The sequence below is a fragment of the Cnephaeus nilssonii genome (assembly GCF_951640355.1).
Source record: "Cnephaeus nilssonii genome assembly, chromosome: 12".
Lineage (NCBI taxonomy): Eukaryota > Metazoa > Chordata > Mammalia > Chiroptera > Vespertilionidae > Cnephaeus > Cnephaeus nilssonii.
In genome coordinates, this window is record NC_137083.1 from 67,147,135 (window position 1) to 67,169,181 (window position 22,047).

The following is a 22,047-nucleotide window of genomic DNA, read 5'->3' on the forward strand; positions in this document are numbered from 1 at the left end:
TGTACTTTTCATTCTCACCACTTGCTCTTTGTTCTCATTCCAAGCAGTCCTTTTCTGGCCCATCTCGTTTTGTTCAGCTTCAGCCTAGAGTTAAATTGTAAACCATTTTATCCTTACTGTACCAAGGAATTCCTCACCTCCTAGGAATTTTGTAACAGTAATATTTACCTACTGTAAAAATCAGTGATGTCTACTGATTTCCACCAGATTTTTATTTCTATTTAAAAATCCTTTATTAATCTCTTAATTCATTTTTTTTCCTCCTCATAGAGCAGTACTTCTCAGCTTAGGCTGCACATAAGAATCACCTGGAGAACTTTTAAAAAGACTTGTGGCTCTGGCCGGATAGTTGAGTTGGTTGGATGTTGTCCTGTACACCCCAAAGGTTCGATGCCTGGTCAGGACACATACCCAGATTGTGGGTTTGATCCCTAATCAGGACATATATGGGAGGCAACTGATGGATGTTTGTCTCTCATCCATCCATCTCTCTCTCTCTCTGTCTCTCTCTCTCTCTCTCTCTCTCTCTCTCTCTCTATCCCTCCCTCCTCCCTCCCTCCCTCCCTTCCTCCCACCCCCGTTTCTCTCTCTCTCCCTCCCTCCCTCTCTCCCCTTTCCTATCTCTCTAAAAATCAATAAAATCAATAAAAGCATATCTTTCGGTGAGGATAAAAAAATAAAACCTTAAAAAAAAAGACAGTGTCTAGGCTGCACTCAAGTCCTATGAGCTGCCTAAGCATCAGTGTTATTTTAGTTACCCAGGTGGTTCCAGTGTGCACATGGAATTGAGGACCACTGCCATAGGGCTGTTCCAAAGAACGTTTACATTAATCAAGTTCCCAATGTCACCCACTGCTTCATTCAGATAGACTTGTTTTCACTTTACTGGAAATATTTAGGTAGAAATAGACATGTCAAGTGTCAATGTTTACATTTAATGAGAAGGAATTGATAAAGGCTTCTGGGAGTATGAAGGAATGGATTTCAGCTGGAGAAGCGAAAATACTTAAAGGAAATAACATTTGAAATGGAACTCTGCTGGACTGGGAGCAAGGGCCTCATAATGGAGGGGACAGTGTGAACAACAGTGTTTTGTAAAGAAGTTTTGAGTGTCATGTGGAATTTGGTTAGGGAACTGGAAAATGGAGACAGGGAATTCCAGAGGCTGTTGCAGTGGTCTATGATTGATGAGGTGAATGTATGAACAAAAGCAGTAGTTGGGGAATTTGTAACCAAAACCCAGGTTTGGCTGCCTGCTGCCACAAAAGCCAATACTCATAAGACAGCTGCTGGTGGGAAAATAAAGGGGTTTATTCAAGTGCTGGCCACCTGAGAAGATCGGGGACTACCATCTCAAAGCCAGTCTCCCCACCTCCAGGGAAGCAGGGTTTTTTTTGGTTTTGTTTGTTTTTTAAGGAGGGAGAGGGAATACACAGTAAATAAATCAAGGGGCAGGGGTAGAAAAGTTCTCCATGTGCAGGCCAGCACAGTCTATTCTGGTAAGGACCTTGAAACTGGTCAGGGGATGGTCTGATGTGCATTCTACTGGTTTTCGTTTGAAAGTAGCCAGTCTCCCAGAGCTGGAATGCCTGAAGGTCAGCATCTGTATCTTCTGATTTTAGTTCCTACGATTCTTACACAAAAAAATGCTTTTTCTCTTAAAGCTACGTAGTCATCAGAGTCAGCATTTACAGAAACAATGTCAAAGGAATGGTGAGGTGGGTTATAGTTCCCAACGGTTACCAATTGCGTGAGATGAATGTAAGGTGGGTCACCTCCAAGAAATGTTCTTTGGAGACTTTATTTGCTGATATGAATTTTCAACTTCATTTTTAAATGACTAGTTAACACTGATTTCAAAACTTGCCTATACCCATAACTTTCCTCTTCAGTTCATCTCAGGTTTAGCAACACACAGTGGGTACAGAAGACTGAAGACTCCTTGACATCTGGATTCAGCCAGTAGGTGACAATGATGCCATACAGTGAAGTAGAAAATACAATTCGGTGAAGCAAGTTAGCATAGAACCGGTTAGCATCGAGTTCAGATTTGGAGTATGCTGAATTTGACAGAACCAAAGCCTTATAGGTGATGTTCACTGCACAGGTGAAAAGATAGGTCTATGCTAATTAAATGGCATAAATGCATCGATATAGCAAAAGGCTTGCTACATTTAAGTACTCGGTTTTGGTGATTTACTAACAACAACAAAAGCAATGAACCCACTGTTTACTTTTACATGAGTGGTGACTTACTATTATGTAGAATTTAATGTTGTTATTTTGGGCCCTCCGGTTTTATAGTATCCCCGTTTACAGTGCTGTATAACTTTTTCTCAGAAATGCTGAGCAGCCTGAGTGAAGCTGGTGACTGTGGCAGGGATAGTGATGGTGGTGGTGGTGATAACAGCTACAATATACCAGGTGATGTTACATGCACTTAACAGGTAGAATCTAATTTAAATCTAACAATAACTCTGTGAGGTAGGCATTGTGAATATCCCCATTCCTTGGATGAGGAAGCTGAGACCCAGAGAGGCGAAGCACCTTGCCCAAACTTAAACAGCCCGTGTGTGGCAGAGCCTGTATTTGAACTTGGTCTGGTTCCACAGCTCCTGGTTCTAACCACCGCATGACAATGATATGGAAAAGCTAGTTTTGAAGTGAAAGAGAACTTGTTAATATGAGTTCAGCTTTGCATACTTCAAGGGTTGGGCCTTGGAAGAAAAATTCCAGCTAAAGGCATTGGAAGTGCTAGAGGAAGGTTGATGGGATAACTCATGATATCTCACATCATTATGAAAGATAAAGGAGTGTAGGTGGGTGAGGGGATGGGCAGGTTGTATCTGATTGGGGATAAAAAAACACCCATGATAAATTGAGCTCTAGGAAATGGATGCTCCCATTTAGGAAGTACTGATTCTAGAATTGGTAGTTTTCTTTTGTAAAAAAATGATTATTTAGTCTGAGAGGTTTTCTATAGCCTTCTTTTCCTCCAGAGCTTGAAAGGGCTAAAAAATAATTGTGTAATTTCCCTGAGAATTTATATCAGTCTATTTACAAAGTCCAGGCATAAGACGCACAGTTGCCTGTTGAAAAGGGTGTGTGCTTTTATATCACCTGACCTGCGTTCATATCCTTTCCTGGCGGCAGAACTTCACAGAGCACGGTCCTCAGGCCAGCAGATGAGCAGCACCTCCGCTTGTGGGAGTTGCAGATTGTGAGGCCCCACGGCAGACCTATGGAGTAGAAAACTCTGGGTGGAGGGGGGCATCAATCTGTTTTAACAAGTCCTCCAGATGATTGGGGTGGACATTCAAGTTTAGGAACCTCTACTCTCTCAGAGGCTCAGTTCATTTTCAGAAGAGGATGCACCATGCATCACACAGTTGTAATTAGATAGAAATAGTATAAATGGAGGTAGTTGCTAATCTTAAAGCACTGCACAAATAACAGTTACGATTGTTGCACTAAGTTGTTAGGCATATTTCGCTAACCCAGCAGTTCTCCGACGTATGCATGACTTGTGCATATACATGCTACTTTCCTCTCCCAGTTCTTACTTCTCTACCACCACCATCACACTGCTGAGGGAATTGCGAGAAAATGAATGGATTTTATGCAGTTCATGAATTCCAAGGTACAACAATAGAAAGAAACCTGGAAGGTGCAAACAGTTTAGCAGGCGTCCTCAAACTACGTCCCGCGGGCCACATGCGGGTGTTTTTGCCATTTTGTTTTTTTACTTCAAAATAAGATATGTGCAGTGTGCATGGGAATTTGTTCATAGTTTTTTTTTTTAAACTATAGTCCGGCCCTCCAATGGTCTGAGGGACAGTGAACTGGCCCCCTGTTTAAAAAGTTTGAGGACCCCTGGTTTAGGGTATCTACACACTGGACTGAGAGGCCCATGCTGGAAAAGGATAGTTTCTGACTAAAGGTATAAAATTAATTTTCTTTAAAACAGTGGGTCATAGGTGAAATTCAGAAGGGACTCATATAAATTCCTGGGTTTGGGTCCATAAAACCAGCTTCACAAAAAGAGGGGAGAGACTCAGTGACCATAAAAATGTAGCTGAAAATAAATGCAAGATGAGCCAATGGGCATCTAAGCAGGCCACCTGAAGGAGCGGGACTCTCAGGCATTAGCAGCATTGCATCTAACTAGAACCAATACTAGTATCTGTCCTTTTCTTTACATTGATGGTGAGATCTTATCCAGATTAATCAGTTATCCCATTCATTCATTTATTCATTCATTCATTCATTCATTCAACAAATAGTCATTGCCCTGGAAATATAGAGGTGAGCCATTCAAACTCATTGCTTGCCTAGAGCTTACTTTCTAGTGGGAAGAAATTATAAAATCTACACTAATAAAAGAGAAATATGCAAATTGACCATACCTCCACAACACCCACCAGCCAATCAGGAGTGAGTATGCAAATTAACCCAACAAAGCTGGTGGGTTAATTTGCATATGCAGGTGCGGAGCGAAGACTGAAGGCTCCGGCCCGAGAGAAGACTGAAGACTGAAGATGACTGAAGACTGAAGAGGCTTGGCTTCTCTGCTGCGGCTGGAGCGAAGGCCTGGGTCCCGGGTGCTGGAGGAAAACCAGTGCCGGCAGCCAGGGGAAGTAAGGCCTATTGCACGAATCTTCGTGCAACGGGCCTCTAGTAAATATATAATCTGTGAAAAAGTTGTAAGTGTTGTGGAGACAAAGGAAACAGGACGGGGACTGTTAGAGGCAGAGGTACAGTTTTAAGTAGAGGAGGCTTCACCAAGAACATAAACAATTGAACAATGTCCTTAAAGGAATGAGGTGCCTACATCAGAACACAGGAAACGTGGGGCATGTGCAAAGGCGAGTTGCCAGGTTAGTCAGGGTGTCTTTCACCGGATGGTGAAGACAGTGTTAGCTGCCATTAAACACTTGAAAAATGACCTTTATAATTTCTAAGTTAGAAGTAGGTGAGAGCATGACAGCTATCAGGAGAGCTTTGCCACCTGGGAACCACTTTCCAGTAGTTGGTCCTGCCCATTGACAGGCTATTGCCTCAGGGAACCAAGCGTTTCTCTTCCCCGAAGGAGTCTGATGTTTGGATGTCATTTTGATGGTGAGGGAATATAAGCTCTGGAAGGGGGGCTGGATTTATAGTGCCTTTGAAGTCCCTCACAACCCTGAAAATCACATCCTGGGATTGAAAAACATTGTTCTTCCACACAGAGTTGCCATCTGGTGGAAAAATAAATAACTACAAGGTATAAACAACATAATCCAACAAGTATTAAGAGCCACTATACAGCTGGAAAATGTAGTCACATTTTGGGTTCATTTTTCTCCACTTAACAGAATGTTGGCTTTTAAGATTTATTTACTTTCCAGAAATTTTCTTTTTTTGTTTCATTTTCATTTGGAACTTTATTTCTCTGTAAAGGCTCTTGGCTTAGCAAGAGTAAATAACTTGCTACCCTGCAGATTCATGTTTTATAAACCTAAAATATGAAAGGGTTAGTAGCTCATTCTCTTGTATCCTTGTGTAAGTGTTGTGGAGAATATAATGATTTAGTTTTTAGGAATATCTTTTCTCCCCAAATTAATATTTTTTTCCTCTGTCAACATTAATACATCATCCCTCTTCTCAAGGAAAAGTTTCTCCACCTATTGTATGTCCAGCAAAGGACGAGTTTTTATAGTTTTCCAATCCACTGTGGATCATTTTGTAAATACAGAATCATGTTTTTTACTTATTCTGACTCGCATAACAAAAAACAATTTGGATTAATGGAGGGACGGATAGATATGTGAAAGAAAAACTAGACTAAAATGTTACTCGTAGAATCTAGGTAGGAGGTACATGCCAGAATAAAAGATTGTTCATTAGTTTTTAAGTTCTGATTTCTCCAAATTTGGTAAGTAAAGGAATGGGATTCATTAAGTCAGTGATTTCCAAACCACTATAACCTTCCCCCCCCCCCCCCCCCGTTTTTCTGTGTGTTTGGACATTTTCATAACAAAATAGAAATTCTCATGTTTCCAGATATCATGGCACCGTCACATCACGTTTAGTGAGGACACTGACCCAGAAAGGCCGTCTCTCAGCTCCCCCCGCACCTTGACCACTCAGGTCTGATTCCGCTCTGCTTCTTGGCCCATCATTTCCCAGCTGATGAGAGGAGAGTGGAGAAGTGAAAGCAAAGCGAACAGAGTTACACCATTAACGTCAGTAGGAATAAAGAGGACTATTGTAAAGCTGTGAGACAGGGGGAGCATAGTTTGTTCCATATAATAAAGGTAAACCATTCTAAGGATTCACTGACCATTAGATATTATGAGACTCCAAATATAAAACACTAAGTTTTTAAATTTTATTTTCTATATCATTACAATGATGGAGGGAAAAAAACAACTTTTCTTCACAGACTAGGCCGAATAAGGGTAGCCCAACCCCAGGAACTTCCAGAATTTTCTGTGGTATCCTGGAACATTGAATGAAATGGGGGGAGGGGGAGGCCGTGGAAGAGGAGGCTGCTTCTGCATTTCGGATGCGTATAGACATTTGCTTTAGAAAATCACATTTCCCGTGCCAGGGCTCCCTTTTCCACTGTGAACGTGACCTTGCTCCCCCTTCAGGATCTCAGGCTCAGTGTCCCACAGGTTGGAAGCCCAGCTTCAGCCCAGTGATCGTGTTTCTCTGTTTAAATTTGTGCTCAGAGTGAGTAGAGTGGTAAATTCTGTAGTTACAAGGGTAAGGAAAATTTGCCATCAGTTTAGGGAGAGTTAAGGTAATCAATGAGTTGGAAAATACCTATAAAGAAAGACTTATAAGATCTGTTATGTGATTCTATAAAATAAAAGCTTTATACAAACGTTGTAATTTTTCTCCCAATTATCAATAATTGCGCCTCAGATAAAGCTCATTGGCTATGATACTGCCACTGTGCAAAGCTAAAACAAACAAACAAAAAAAAAACTTCTTAATTTTTTTAAGATGATGGGACTAGCATGCACATATTTTTTTTCTAAAAATAGTTTTATACTTTTCAAATCACATGTTATTTTGGATATAAAAGAACTCATCTCAATTCCTTCCACAGAAAACATGAGAAGAGGTTGCTAGTTTGGTGGTTAGAATTGCTTTAAGGATTTAGATCAATTATAAGGAAGGGTCCTTGGAGAGCACCTGCTTCATAGTGTACAGCTAAAGGGCTTGAGGTGTACCACTTACCCAAATTAATTTTTTAAATTAGAATTTCTTTGCTGTAAGTTTTAAGTTATGATTTCTTCACATTTGATAAATAAGGGAACAGAATTGATTAAATTAATGGTTTCCAAACCTTTGGAATTCATTGATAAATTTAAAAATAGAGTATATAATAAATATATGAAATATATTTTACATAAATATAATAAAAAGTATAGCTCTTTTTCCACTACATCCAAAAAATTAACCTACAATTTACTCCTTTTTTGTTGTTGTTGTTGTTAATCCTCACTGGAGGATATGTTTTCCATTGATCTTTAGAGAGAGAGGAGAGGAGAGGGGGAGGGGGATGAGGGGGGTGAGAGAGAGAGAGAGAAACATTGCTGTCTCACATGGACTGGTTGCCTCCCTCATGATTGGGGGCCAAGGGATTGGAACCTACAACCAAGGTACATGCCCTTGACCGGGAATTGAACTCAAGACCCTTTGGTCCCCAGGCTGATGCTCTAACCACTGAGCAACCAGCCAGGGCCCACAGTTTATTCTTAGTAACATTGAATTACAAGGAAGAGACTTGTTGGACTTACGATTTCTAAATATTGAATAAATTGAGCTTTATTAAAATTACTCTGTAATCTTATGTTTAGTTCTTTACATTGAATCAGTGAAAATGTCTTCCCGCACTGGTCAGAACACCATCTTTTAGATTCAGTAACTTTCCAGAGTTCATTAATATTCTAAGGGCCTGGTGATTTCCTTTAAACTCTATGTATCTAATGACTTCAGCCCCTGCAGAAGCTTCAAAGGTGCAGCTCTAATGAAACTCCTAGTCTTAGCAGGGGAAAGACACAATGATGCTGTACACAAGTTGCTACATGATGAAGACAGGCGTGTTGAATACCTTCAGAGAGGGTGGGGATGTGCTGAGAAGGCTCAGAGTAAAGGAACGGCATCAAGCTGTGGGAAGCTTCATGAAGGAGGCAGAGAATAACAGTGCGTCCCCCCGCCCCACACACACACCAGATTCTCTTTAATCCATCCACTCCTTGCCCACTCTAGCTCAGTTTAATGAGCCATAACCCGAGAAATCACCAAATTCGATTGCATGGTGATAAAAGAAGGGGGCTCTGCGGCAAGAATCTCGGGGCTTAAGTTTTCACCCCTCCACTGTTTGGCTATGTGACCTCGAGTATTTGTCTGCACCTCTCCCTGCTCTTGTTTTTTACCTTTAAAATAGTTACACCTAGTTTATGTGGTTGTGTGGTTAATATATGTAAAGCCCCTAGAATACATTGTAGCTATTTTTAAAATGCAGTTTTTATCAGAGGACTTTTTAGATAGCATAGACAGCTCATAGGACAGGAGAGGGGGAAAGATGGGGAAGTTTATCTCACCCACTGAACAAAGAAGTCACTGCCTTAGGACTTGCCAAACAAGATGACCAGATGTATGTACAAACATTCTGATATAAGTCACAACAGTGTAGAAGGGGACTTTGAAACCTGTTCTGCTGCCCAAGATATCTGGCGGGGGAACTTTGAATCCTATAGGGGGAAAGGTATAAAACCCCTTGAACCCCACAGGGTGGGGCACTCAGAGTAACTGAGTTGCCTGCTTGTGCATCATACCAACTGCATTTTAAATAAATTTGCTTGCTTTGCTTTCTGTCACTCATTTGAATTCCTTCTCAAGAGATTGACAAGAGCCGAGGAGGGGAGAGCCCAGTCCCCACTCAGGGGACTGTCCACCTGACTTAAATGTTTGGATGGCATTCCATGCTCTTGGGATAAAGACCAGATGCCTTCCCAGGGCTTACCTAAAGCCCGTTCCTCCTCTTCATCCTCCTCTCATACCACTGGATTCTCCTTGGTCCCTTCATTGCAGCCCAAGGAGCCTTTTTCAAACCCACTTAGACCAGCTCTGTCCCCCTCAGCACCACCTGCCACACTCCTCCCTTGGTCTCCTCGCATTTCCAAGCCAATTCCTCTTGCTCTTCAGATCTCCACTCACTTCCTTAGAGGGAACCCTTTTATAACCTTCTCAACTAGATTCAAAACCTTGTTACAAATTGTCCTAGTTACAAAAATCCTCAGTAGCATTCACCAAGCCATAGTCATTTTTTTATGTATAATTATTTCCTCCACTGTATGCTCTGTGAAGGCAGCAAACTCACATCATTTTGATCACCAGTAAATTCCCAGCACTGAGCAGGGTCCCACCATATGGTATATTTTGATAAATAGTTATGGGACAAATATGGGATGAGGTATGGGGGAAGAAATTATGGAGAGTGTTGAGGGCTAAACAAGTGTTCCCGTTATTAGAACAGAAAAACATGTTTTCAGAAGCAAAAGAAGAAAAGGCTGGAAGGTAGGTGGGGGGAGAGACCTGGCTGGATGAAGAGACTGGAACAATACAGTGCTAGCAGGGAATCCATTGACTGGCATTGGGCGTGCAAACTGACCTGATAAGTAGTATTTATGTTGGGAAACTGGGAATTATTTGCTATCTAGTGAAACTCAAATCATCACTGCAGAAAACCTTCATGAATTGATAACCCCTTTTTAAATGTTTAAAAATCTCTTATGGACAGCATAGAATTATTACAGTATTTTATTTGTCATTATTAAAGAGAAAAAGGCATCTCTTAAGTGGGGCTCTTGTGCTTTCTCAACATTTTCCTGGCTGAACACATGCTGGCAGCTTTCCCAGGAACCATCTCATAAATAGCCACAATGAGTTGGCAAGCAGCTAATGTTTCTCTTTTCATTATACAATCCTCTTGAATCAAAGAAGCAATGCATAGTTCAGATCAAAAGCAGTGCATGAACAATGGGTGATTCTGTGGATAAGCATGGTTGAAGTCTTATTTGGACAGCTGAGCAGACTTACCCATTGCACATATAGTTTCTTGTTATAGTCACCACATTTCAATTTTGCCATTTGTTTACCAGCATTTTGTTATCATATTTAGTAAATTCTTTGTGTCTGAGCTGAGCAGGTGAATGGAAAGGGTTGACAGTGTTCACACTGAGGACCCCATGTGCAAGTTAAACCTCACTGAAATGTGGAGAAGTACAACATGCGCAGTATATTACAGTTTTGTGATGTCAAGTTCCTAATCCCCACTCTGACTTGGTTGTGTGTGGTGGCATTTTCACAAGAAGGTCATTGACTGGGAATTCCACAGGTGTTGGCCATCACCCAGCAGAAGTTATGGCTGCCAGGGGTGAGCTCTGATGGGAGTGGGCTATGGTGGGGTGAGGGAGAGGGAGAAAGGAATAAGTAAAGGAATGCTGCTTTTGGATTCCTCTTTACTCTTTCAATAACTTTATGACCTTGGGCCAGCCAAAACCATTTAATCTGCAAGAGAATGAAAATGGAAAAGGCACCGGGTGATTGTGAGGACAAAAGGAGTTCATGTGTGAAGAGCTCTAGAAAGACAGACTGTCTGCTCGTCAGTGGGTTTGTTGATGCACCGAGTTGTCCCATGCCAGCTTCAGTGACAATGTAGTGCTGTATTAGATGTACTCCAGTCAGAATTTCACAGAGGTCCCCGCACTTGTGCACCAGCTCTAGGACCAGTCTCTGCCTGTGGCTACACTTTCCCTGCCTTTAATTTGATTGATAACTGTTATGAAAGGATACAGGAATAAGATCTTTGAGGTCTACTGGGACCAAATCCGTCATTTATAGTTTCATAAGCAACACCTGAAAAATTACTTTTAAAAACTGTCATTTCTGTAAGAACAGCAGATTATGGGAATTAGACAATGTTATGTTATTTAGACATATACATTTTGTTTTCCTCACCAAACTAGTTTTGCTTTCCCCTATGACATCACTCATTGTGCTTCCTTTTATCTAAGATGTCTTTCCCTCTCCCACTCATACACAAGGTCACTGCCTTATACTTCTTTCTTTTGTATGCCTAATTGAAAATCAGTAAACCTGACGGGTTAATTATTTACATTAACTAAGTGTGTGGGGTGGGGAAATTAACTTGACTATCTAAATCATTTATTTACTCCTCATTTATGTGTTCAGTAGATGTTTTCTAAGTGCTTTCTCTGTGCTTAGCTCGGTGCTACAGATAGAGTGAATGAAACCGTCTTTGGCTTCATGGAGCTTACTAGTGAGTAAAAACACACACACACACACAAGATGGTAATAGAATTTTCAGTTAATTACTACAGTTCCAAAGTGATAAGTACTTTTTTTTTCTTTATTTTCCTTCTTTTCTTTTTTTTAAATTACTTTATTGATTAAGGCATCACATATTTATCCTCATCCCCCCCATTCCCATCCCAAACCCCTCCCCACGTATGCCCCCACCCCCCTGTTGTCCGTGATCACTGGTTAGGCTCATATGCAAGCACACAAGTCCTTTGGTTGATCTATCTCCCCTATCCCCACCCTCCCCTACCTTCCCTCTGAGGTCTGACAGTCTGATCGATGCTGTTCTTGTTCATCAGTCTATGTTGTTCATCATTTCCCCTAGATGAATGAGCTCATGTGATACTAGAAATACACTTATAAGAACCGAAAATGAGACAAGCAATAATGGTTATGCTGAGAGGCAAATGAATCAGTCTATAGTGAGTTTCTTTCTGGGCCAACAGTTCTTTTGAGTCCCAATTTCTATGTCAAACAGTTTCTTATGTGTACATAACAGCAATGATATTTCAGTTCTGGATGGTGGACAAATGGTGGTAATGCAGGTCCGACCCTCTCTGGTTTGGTCCTGGGCAACCTGCAGTGACGCACAGCTGCTGACTGCTAGTATGGCAAGGCATCGTCAGCGTCTTCCATCTCTGGACTGTTTCTCTTCTGTCTTCATGGCTGGAGCACTCCTGTCACTTCCTCTCTGTTGCAGGAATCCACATGGTCTCGGAGTTGTTTTCTGAAAATATACAAACATATTCTCGACCAAAAGTTAATAAAGGAATCTGTTCTATAAATTTGACTTGCGATCCTTTTTCATTTTTGTGATAAGTACTTTAAAGGAAAAAGACAGGATACTAAGATTACAGACACACAATACAGTCATTCAAGGTGACTGGGAAAAGGAATCTTCGAGGAAGGTCAGTTTGAGTGGGGATCTGAAGTGTTGCTAAGAGATACTATTAGATGACAGTGAGATGGACAGTGTGGATTTTTTTTAAAAGGCCAGTGGAACTGGAGCCTGGAGATTGAATGAAAGAGAATGACTTATGATGAAACCAGAGAATTCATTTGAGGCCAGTTAAAGTAGGATCTGAGGCCTTGGAGATGGTTTTGGTGGAAAGTCAGTGAAGAATTTTTAAGTTGAAGGAGGATTAAAGTGATCATATTTTTTAAAAAAGGAAATATTAGCGTAATGGCAGTCAAGAGAAAATGTTGGGGAAACTTCTGAGGCAGGAGGGCCAGGTAAGAAGAGGCTATTGCTCTTAGGCAATTAAGTCCCAGTGTGGGGCATGAAGAGAGGGGTTGGAGAGGATTTAGGGGTGGAATCAGCAGGGTTTGGTGACAGATTGTCTGCTGGGGAAAATAACATGGAGATGATGGAGGAGTCTGAGAGTGGCACCCAGGTCTCTCAAGGAGGGAAATGGGTTTCTGACATTCACTGAAGCAGGTCGGCAGGAGGCAGAACAAATAATTGGAAAAGTCATGAATTCCTGTTGAGACTTGTTTAGTTTAGGGGCCCAGTGGGACATGTAAGAAAAGCTGTTGGCTGGTATTGCAGCTCCAAGTCTGAAGCTTAAGTAAACTAGGAGGAGTTGATGGATCACACTGTGGTGGTGCCCGGATTGGGAGCATATGCAGAGTGGAGTGCCCCAGACCTAACGGATGGGGAACGGAGGGGCACCCTAACGAGGAGACAGGGAGGGAAAGCAGCCTTCCTGCCTCCCCTGCACCTTGGGCCGGGAGAACTGCCCTTTATTCCTGCTTTCAGATCCTGGTACTTCCTCTCTCATGCAAAAATCTCTCCAGCTTCGGGAGCTCATGCCTTTCAACTTGATCTCTTCTCACACTTTCAGTTTCTGAGTTCCTCTCCCACAATCATCATCTCTTAGGAAACCTGTGAGCTAGAGGCAGATTGAGTCCTCTTCTTGGAGAATCCTTTAGATAGATAGTCATGACTTTTTTCAACAAATCTTTATTGACTTCTTACTGTGTATGGGGCAGGCTCTAGATCAGGCACTGGCTTTACTGGCAAACCAAACGAGGACTCTGGTGCCCTCTACTTTCTAGTTTGGGGAAACGGACAATAAATACATGTCTGGTGGAGCAAGGTCAGAGGGGAGGGTGATGAATTGGGGAGGGACAGAGCTTCCTTTCAGGAAATGATGGCACTGAGACCCAAATGAAGAGAGTGAGCCATGTGGATTTATGAGTGTATTTATGGGTTGCTGTGTAACAGCTTATCCCCAAATTTGCAGCATAAAACAAATATATGTTATCTCACAGTTTCTCAGGATTAGGAATCGGGGTGTGGCTTACCAGTAGCTGGCTGTTTCTGCTTAGGGTTTCTCATGAAGAGCTTGTAGTCATGCTGTTAGCTGAGACTGCAGTTACCTCGTGGATCATTTGGGACTGAAGAATCTGCTTTCTAGCCCACTCATGTGGTTCTTGGCAGGCCACTGAGCACTTTTAGACTGAGGGTCTGGGGTCTTTGCCTCCTGGCAGCTTGCTTCCCCTAGGGCAGTGGTCGGCAAACTCATTAGTCAACAGAGCCAAATATCAACAGTACAACGATTGAAATTTCTTTTGAGAGCCAAGTTTTTTAAGCTTAAACTTCTGATGCCACTTCTTCAAAATAGACTCGCCCAGGCCGTGGTATTTTGTGGAAGAGCCACATTCAAGGGGCCAAAGAGCCGCATGTGGCTCGCAAGCCACAGTTTGCCGACCACGGCCCTAGGGCAAGTGATGAGAGAGAGAAGGCCCTACCGTTTTTTACGAACTAATCTCAGACGTGACATTGCAGCATTATGTTCTGTCATCTACCACAATCTGTCCCTTCTTACTGAGTGGTCTTCCCCATTGCCTATATGTAATTTTCTGGTCTAGCTCTGCCTTCCTCTATCTTGCTTCTTATTTTACTCAAGCACTTTAAAAGAACAATTTATATTTGCTGTCTTACTTCATTGCCACTGGTCCTCTTCTCCCTCCTGCCAATTGGCTTCCATTCTTCACCATGTCACTAACTCTTCTTTGCAAAAGGAGACCTAGTGGTGATGAAGATCAACCAGTTCTCTTGTTAATTTAAGTGATTTTTATTGTGGCATTTGATTTTCTCTTCTCCTCCCCTGCCCCGCTGGCCTCCCCTGTATCCACTTGTTCTGTCAGCCATTTAAAGGAAGATGTTTCATAGAGTTTTGTCCTTGATTCATTTTTATTTGTATTGTATTTTGTCTGCAAAGCTGACCTCTAACAAAACTGAATTATCCATGACCCACCACCATATACAAACATTTCTCTCATTTCTCTCTCTCTCTCTCTCTCTCTCTCTCTCTCTCACGCACGCGTGCACGCGTTGTTCTACCTGTATTATTTGGTTCTTTATTCTAGGTTAGTAGAATCCAGGCACCCCATTAAAAAACATGTGAATCATAATATTTTTTCTGCCTTACTTTCACATTCTGTAAATCACCAAGATCTGTTCATTTTCTCAGCCTGCTCTCTTGTTTCTCCCTCTCTCTCTAGCCCATGACCTTTGGCCTAGATTAGACCCTTACTGTTTCTCACCTGGTCTGCTGTACTCCTCTGATAACTGATATCCCAACCTCTGCTCTGGTCACTTGTCCTCTTACCTTTGATGCTATTGCCAGTTATTTCTCCAACTCGTGTGTCTCAGCATTTCAGTCCCTGGTTGCCCACATCCCTAACTCCTGGTCCCAGAGCGAGCACCGATGCCTTGCGTGGCACACACGCATCTTGCTGTCTGGTCTCTGTTGGTCTGTGTGGCCCAACCTTTGCTGCCCTCACCCTTATGTTTAAGGCTGCTGCAATATGAACATTTTTATTTCCCTTAGAAGGCCATGCTGTGGACTGCCTCTGTGCTTTTTAATCCTGTCCTTTTATTTTCCCGAAATGTATTTTATTCTCACTTTACCCCTCACTTAACCCACAGGCCAAATAAAATTGTAGGTCTGTCGTCTCTACCCTGTGAACCCCCCACCTTCCCCAACAGAGTTCCTAATTTTTTTTCTCCTTAGCTTTTCCTCCCTTTGCATAGGTTTCTATTATTCTCTTACCTGATTGTATCTTATTGTTTGTTCTGTCTCCCTCAGGGAGCATGAGCTGTTGGAGGGCAGGGCCTTAGGTTCATTTATCTTTGTGTCTCTAATGCTTAGCAAAATGCTTGACACATTGTTCACTTGATAAATGCCAATTACATAACATGTAATCGGACTAAGTATGGCTTTAGGTATGGCTTTTATAAGGTGAAATTTAGAATCCAGATACTTAAGTTCATTAGAGTCTTTGCTTCAAAACTGTGGTTTGATTACTTGGTGGAATTTAGCACTGACTGTGTTAGGCAAAAGTTAGAAAAAATGAAATGCCTGCCAACTTGGAATATTAAATATCAAGTAATTAAAAGTTTTTCTGAAGCCAGTCTTCAGTTATATTGCACTTTAAAAATACCTTGCCATTCCAGCTTTACACAAAATTACAAGTTTTCAAAAGTTGCTTGTTTCAACTTCAAGTATTTTCCCATAGATATAATATTACATATAGTGTTTCAGTATTTCCAGGGTGCAATCTGGAGCCAGAAGCCACACAATAATTGAACAGGGAAAATTTAATATACAAACAAAATGGGATTGACAACATGAGTAAGGAACATAAGGACACAGGAGTAGCAGATAGGGGGACACAGCATCCAAGGAAGGAAGGAATCTGGAAGAGGGTTCCAGTCCCCCATCCCCAAGGCTGGAATCAGACCTCACTGGAGAAGGCGTGGTTGTGTCCTACTGGATGGCAGAGAAGTTCACAGAAGTGAACTTCGTGGAAATCTGCCTTCTGGGTGCTGGAGGGAAATGGTCCCCAGGGAGGTGCTGCCCTGCAGGACTCACTGGGAATCTGCCAATGGGGGTGGGACGGTGTGAAGCCACCATCAGGGATCTGGAGAGAAGCTGCCCATGGGTGGGTGCCATGCGCCTCCAAATAAGAAGAGAACAACCAGTTAGAAGAATCCTTCTGTCCTGGCCACGTAGCTCAGTTGATTGGAGCGTCATCCTGATATGCCCAGGTTGCGGTTTCACGAGCATCTCTTTTCTGTCATCCATTCTCCCTGGTTATAAGAAATGTGTGACAAGTTGGAGGACTGGTGAAATGAGGGAGGGGGTCGGGCGTACCCTCACGCCCAAATGTGAAGCATTCGTGATTGAGTTATACATGATGCCTATTGACTTGGATCCTGGACTTACCGCACACTGGCCTTCAGATCCTCGCTCAAACAAAAGGAGACCTTATCCCTGCTGAAGAACTAGCCAGAACTCCCAAGTACAGTCATATCTCCAATTACTTTCTTAATCAACTCTTAAAGGATTCTGTTGGCAGAGAGGCCTTTGATTTACAGGTGGGAGATAGCATGTAGATCAAGATCATTTTACAGTTCCTCAACACTGGTTGCTGTCTCTCCTAAATATTTCAACATTTTAGAGAGTAGATTTGGGGCCTCCATTATTTCATTCATTACCATATATTAAAAAACATTTGAACACTGTGGAATGTTTGGTGTTAAGACTCGCTAGATTGCTACAAGCAAGTGTGTTAGTGTCTCTGCTTAGTTATAAACGGGGTTTTGTTCTTTATTTTTATCTTCCAGGTTTTTCTGAAGAGTGATCGAGTGGCCAGAATGGTTCAGAGTGGAGGATGTTCTGCTAATGACTTCAGAGAGGTGTTTAAGAAGAACATCGAGAAACGCGTGCGGAGTTTGCCAGAAATTGATGGCTTAAGCAAAGAGACAGTGCTGAGCTCATGGATAGCCAAATACGATGCCATTTACAGGGGTGAAGAGGACTTGTGCAAACAGCCCAATAGGATGACCCTCAGTGCTGTGTCTGAACTTATTCTGAGCAAAGAACAGCTCTATGAAATGTTTCAGCAGATTCTGGGTATTAAGAAACTGGAGCACCAACTCCTTTATAATGCATGTCAGGTAAGTGGCCCATCGTATTTCCCATTACCCTGCTGGACTCAGAGTGAACCTCAACTGTTTACAAGCCTAGGGAGATGTCCTTTACTTTCTATATAATCACTTTGGTTGAAAAGTTGAGTGAAATATAATTTTAATCAAATAGTGATATTTGTAAAGAAGGTTTTGAATTATTTGATAGAGGAAAAAGAACATCAGTACATTTTATCTAGTAAATAAATATTCCCATGTGCCCAGTTTTAGGGCATCAGATTTGTGCCTGTTTGGTATATAAGGGGCATGTCCAAATAGTAAAATAGAAATAATCTGTTATCTAAAGAAGGTTGGCAGTTTAATAAACAGTTATTCCTCAGTGCAAAATAATTTTACATACAGATACGTAAAATGTTATGGAAGTAACTGAAATTTCAGATTTTTTTCTCTAACCTAGCCAGATAGAAATTAATTGGCAATGAATCCTAAACTGCATAATTTAAAGTGATTACAGTGAATAATGTATTTTCTTTTCTGTTCTCATTCAAATCATACATATGTAAAAGCTCAATAAAATATCATGTTTTTTTCCAAGTCTTTCATCTTTAGACCCTGTGATTTGTCTAATAATGTATTCCTTCCCTATTTGCATTTTGTTTGCTTATTTTAGAGGTATAAATTATTTAACTATGCCCTGATATACAATTTAAATGGACAAAGTTCTGGTATTTAAAAGTTAACCAGCCTTGGCCGGTTTGGCTCAGTGGATAGAGCATCGGCCTGCAGACTGAAAGGTCCCGAGTTCGATTCTGGTCAAGGGCACATGCCTGGGTTGTGGGCTCGATCCCCAGTAGGGGGCGTGCAGGAGGCAGCCAATCAGTGATTTTCTCTCCCTCTCCCTTCCTCTCTGAAATCAATAAAAAAAAAAAATGTTAACCAGTTCATTAAGAGTTATACTTCTACACTGTTCATATGTTTACATTTATTTTTAATCTTTTGCAGATCTACTTCTCTTAATTTTGACATTCTATCCATCATTTACTTTGTATTACTAATTTGTGTATCATTTAAGATGAATAAATTAACAGAGTTAAATAATACTAAAGCAATGTGGCACCTTAACCCTGTGAACAATCGTGCATTCATGGTAATTGTTTCTAATTGTGTTATTACACCCATTGGCAGTTTGATAATAGTGGAAGGTGACTGTAAAACCAAAATTTCCTTCTTTAAAAGATAAATGAAACTGGGAGTTTGTATTTTTAATCAAATGATAGCTTACTTTACAGTTAAATATTAATTAACTTAATTTAGTAGTAAAATTCAGATTCAGTAGGTATTTATTGGGTATTTAGTCAAGTCCAAAACTTGCTAGGTAGTGGGGAAATCAAGCTGAGTAAGATAAAATATTTATTCTCCATATGCCAAGGTCTAATAGAGCAGATAGACCCAGAAAAGGAGTTATTACATATGCATGAGAATTTATACTGGATGTTCCAGGGTCATAAATATATGTGAACCTAAGAGTTTGTTTATTAACTCAAGATATTTTAAAATTAATCCTTTCCTTGCTTTTAAGATAACTTCTAAAGCAATGGTGTGGATCCCCTGATTTATGTCCTCTATGACTTGGAACATATGTACTTATAATTCAATAGATTTATTAATAATACAATAGATTTATTTTTTAAAAAATTCTATCAGTATTTGCCTCATGTATTTTTATGCTCTGTTAGGTTTGTACACTTTCAGAATATGTCTTTTTGTGGAATTAATTCCTTTATTATTATATAAAGTCCCTCTTTTTTCCCCTCTGAAATCTACTTTGTCTTATACTGAGATAGCTACTCCAGCTTTCTTTTGATTAGGATTAACATGGGGTGCCTTTCTCCATCTGTTTACTTTTAACCTATATGATTCCTTATGTTTAAAGTGGGTTTCTTGTAGAGCATATAGTTGCATCTTGTTTGTTTGTTTTTAATCCAACCTCACAATCTCTGCCTTCTAATGGATGTATTTAGACTCTTCATATTTGAAAGAGTTTACTTGGATTAAGTTGTGCAGTCTTTGTGTTGTCACTTCCTTGCATTTGTTCTTTGTCTCCCCTCCTTTTTCTGCCTTCTCTACTTTTAATTGAACATGTTATCATTCCATTTTATATCCTATTTTTATGTACTACTTATACTTGGTTTTTAAAAAAATTTATTTAATGGTTGCCCTAAGGTTCACAATATCCATTTTGAAATAATCTAAGTCTACCTCCAAATAACACAATAAGGTGATAAGTGTAATGCTATCCCATAATAGAGAATTCCTAATTCCTTCTTCCCATCTCTTATGACATTTCTTTTATTCATTTTGTTGATTATATGCTATAAAATTTTAGACCAATTAAGAAAAAAAGAAAAGATTATATTTTACCTTCATTGGTTCCTTCTGTGCTATTCCTTTTTTTTCCTTTATGTTGATTTAGTTTTTTACCTATATCAGTATCTTTATCTCTGAAAAACTTCATTTAATATTTCTTAAAAGGCAGAACTTCTGGTGATGAATTCCCTTCAGTTTTCGTTTGTCTGAGAAATACTTTGTTTCTCCTTCATGTTTAGAGAATAATTTCACTGGACACACAATTATTGGTTAGCTCTTTTTCTCTTTCAACACTGAAGATTTCACTCCACTCTCTTCTTGTATGGTTTCTGATGAGAAGTCTGATATAGGTCTTCTTGGTTCTCTACAGGCAAGGTGTTTTTGTCCTATGGCTTCCTTCAGGATTTTATCGTCAATATTTTATCGTCATAATTTTCTGCCATTTAAATATGAATATGTTTAGGTTTTCCTTTGATATGTCTCTTGCTTGGTGTGTTCTGTGATTCCTGGGTTGGTGTCTGTCATTAATTTTGGAAAGTTCTCAGATATTACTAGTTGAAATATGCCTTCTGTCCCGTTCTCTCCTCCTTCGGGTATTATAGTTTTGATATTGTCCCATAGTTCTGGGATGGTCTGTTTTGTTTGTCTTGGAGTTTTTTCTCTTTGTATTTTCTTTTTGTTTTCAACTTTTTCCATTAAAGCCCTTAACATATTAATAATAGTTATTTACATTTTTTCTTTGATAACTAACATCTCTGTTACATCTAAACTTGGTTTGGATGCTTGTTTTTGCTCTCTATACTATTTCTTTTTTCCTTTTGGCATGCTTTGTAATTTTTTGTTGAAATCCAGACACGTTGCATCAGGTTACAAGAACTGAAATGTATTTGCCTTTAGTGTGATGATATTTGTTGATCTGACTGGGAGTTGGGCAATGCTTACTGTTTACTGTAGCCATAGGTACAAGAAGTTTCAAGTTCTCCTCGTATCCTTGTCTTTCCTCTTGACTTTGGGTTTCCTTACGTATTCCTCCTCAGAGAGGGTCAGTGTCTTGCATCTTTTAGCTGTGATTGACTGTTATTGTCCTAGAGCTGTGTTGGTGTTGTGGCAAGGTGTTGGGGAATAGCGCGTATTCTATTACCCGAGTAAGCCTCACTCTTTTAGTGGGCCTACATCTTGGGCTGTAACCTTCGCAAGGTTTTCTGTCCCTTGTCTAAGAGTATTGCTTCCCTTTTCACCCATGTACTGGATTCCCTTCTCTGGTTACAGCATCCCCAGTCTATTTTCTTGAGGTCTTTCCTCCTGTTCACTCTGGATTTTGTTTGTTTGTTCTTCCCAATGGAAGTCATAGAAAGGCTGCAAAGGACTACAGAGGCAGCCTTATCTTCCTTCCGCTGAGACAGCTTGTCAGTGCTCCTTCTGGCAAAGTCTGTCCCCCTTTGTTAAGGAAAAGAATCCAGGGTGTTTAATAATGGCTGTTCTTCCCCTCTTTCTGCCTGATCCACATGGGGACTTTTCTTGAATCCTTACCATGAGAACTTTATGAGGTTACTGTTCTTTAATAACACTGATAGTGCATGTGTTATTTTATTTAGTGCTAAATTCTCAATTTCAGCATTATTTCATTAGTAATGTGAATGTATATTCAGTTACTTTATTGGGGTGAGTATAGTTAGTAAATAATTGCTTGAAAATATTAGCTCATTCCTTTTGTCCAGAAGATACACTGTTAATACCAAATGAAAATAACTAGAGAAAATTTCATGACGTGTAAAAATTTGCCAAATTATATCTACTATTTTAGAGAATATGCATGCATATTCTCCAGGCTGTTGAAGTTCCAGGGTTTTTATGTTTGAGGTTAAATTTTATATATTCTTGCTTTTGAACATTTGATCTATTATTTAATATAGTTTAGTTCAGTTCACATAGGGTAATTTTATATCTAATTAACTCATTTATCTTTTCCCTACTTTTAAGTATTCAAAAGAAAGTGTGGTTTGGGAAATGCATTTTTAAGACGCGATGAGAATCCATGGCAGAACTGCTATTTCTGAGTTAGGTTTTTATACATAATTTAGAAGGTAGATATAAAGGAGTTCTCTGAAAACTTTTCCTCCAGCAGACAGATGCTATCTGGTTCATACATAACATCATACAGGCAGTGTGCTCTTCTGAATAGAGGGATAACTTCATTCCCTCATGTTCTTTTTGTTGTATGAAATTCCAAAACAAGTTTTAGTTACCTGGTGGTTGTTGGCTAATTCTCGGTGATCAAGAAAAAGGGAGGACGGGTTTTTTTTTGTTTTTGGTTTTGAAGGAGATTGCCTCATGGAAGATGGGTCAGCATGGAGTTC

General features: G+C 40.3%; 1 protein-coding gene across 3 annotated transcripts in view; it reads left to right on the forward strand.

Annotated features, from left to right (window-relative positions):
• The window catches only part of CADPS2 (calcium dependent secretion activator 2), a 484,731-nt gene that overhangs the window by 143,394 nt on the left and 319,290 nt on the right, over nucleotides 1-22,047 (forward strand). For all 3 annotated transcript variants that reach the window (XR_013814316.1, XM_079786439.1, XM_079786438.1), the window contains exon 3: nucleotides 17,021-17,353. Coding sequence is in view for 2 of the 3 variants with exons in the window: in XM_079786439.1 (XP_079642565.1) it covers nucleotides 17,021-17,353 (333 nt within the window). In the remaining variant the exon portion in view is untranslated. The remainder of the gene's footprint in view (nucleotides 1-17,020; nucleotides 17,354-22,047) is intronic.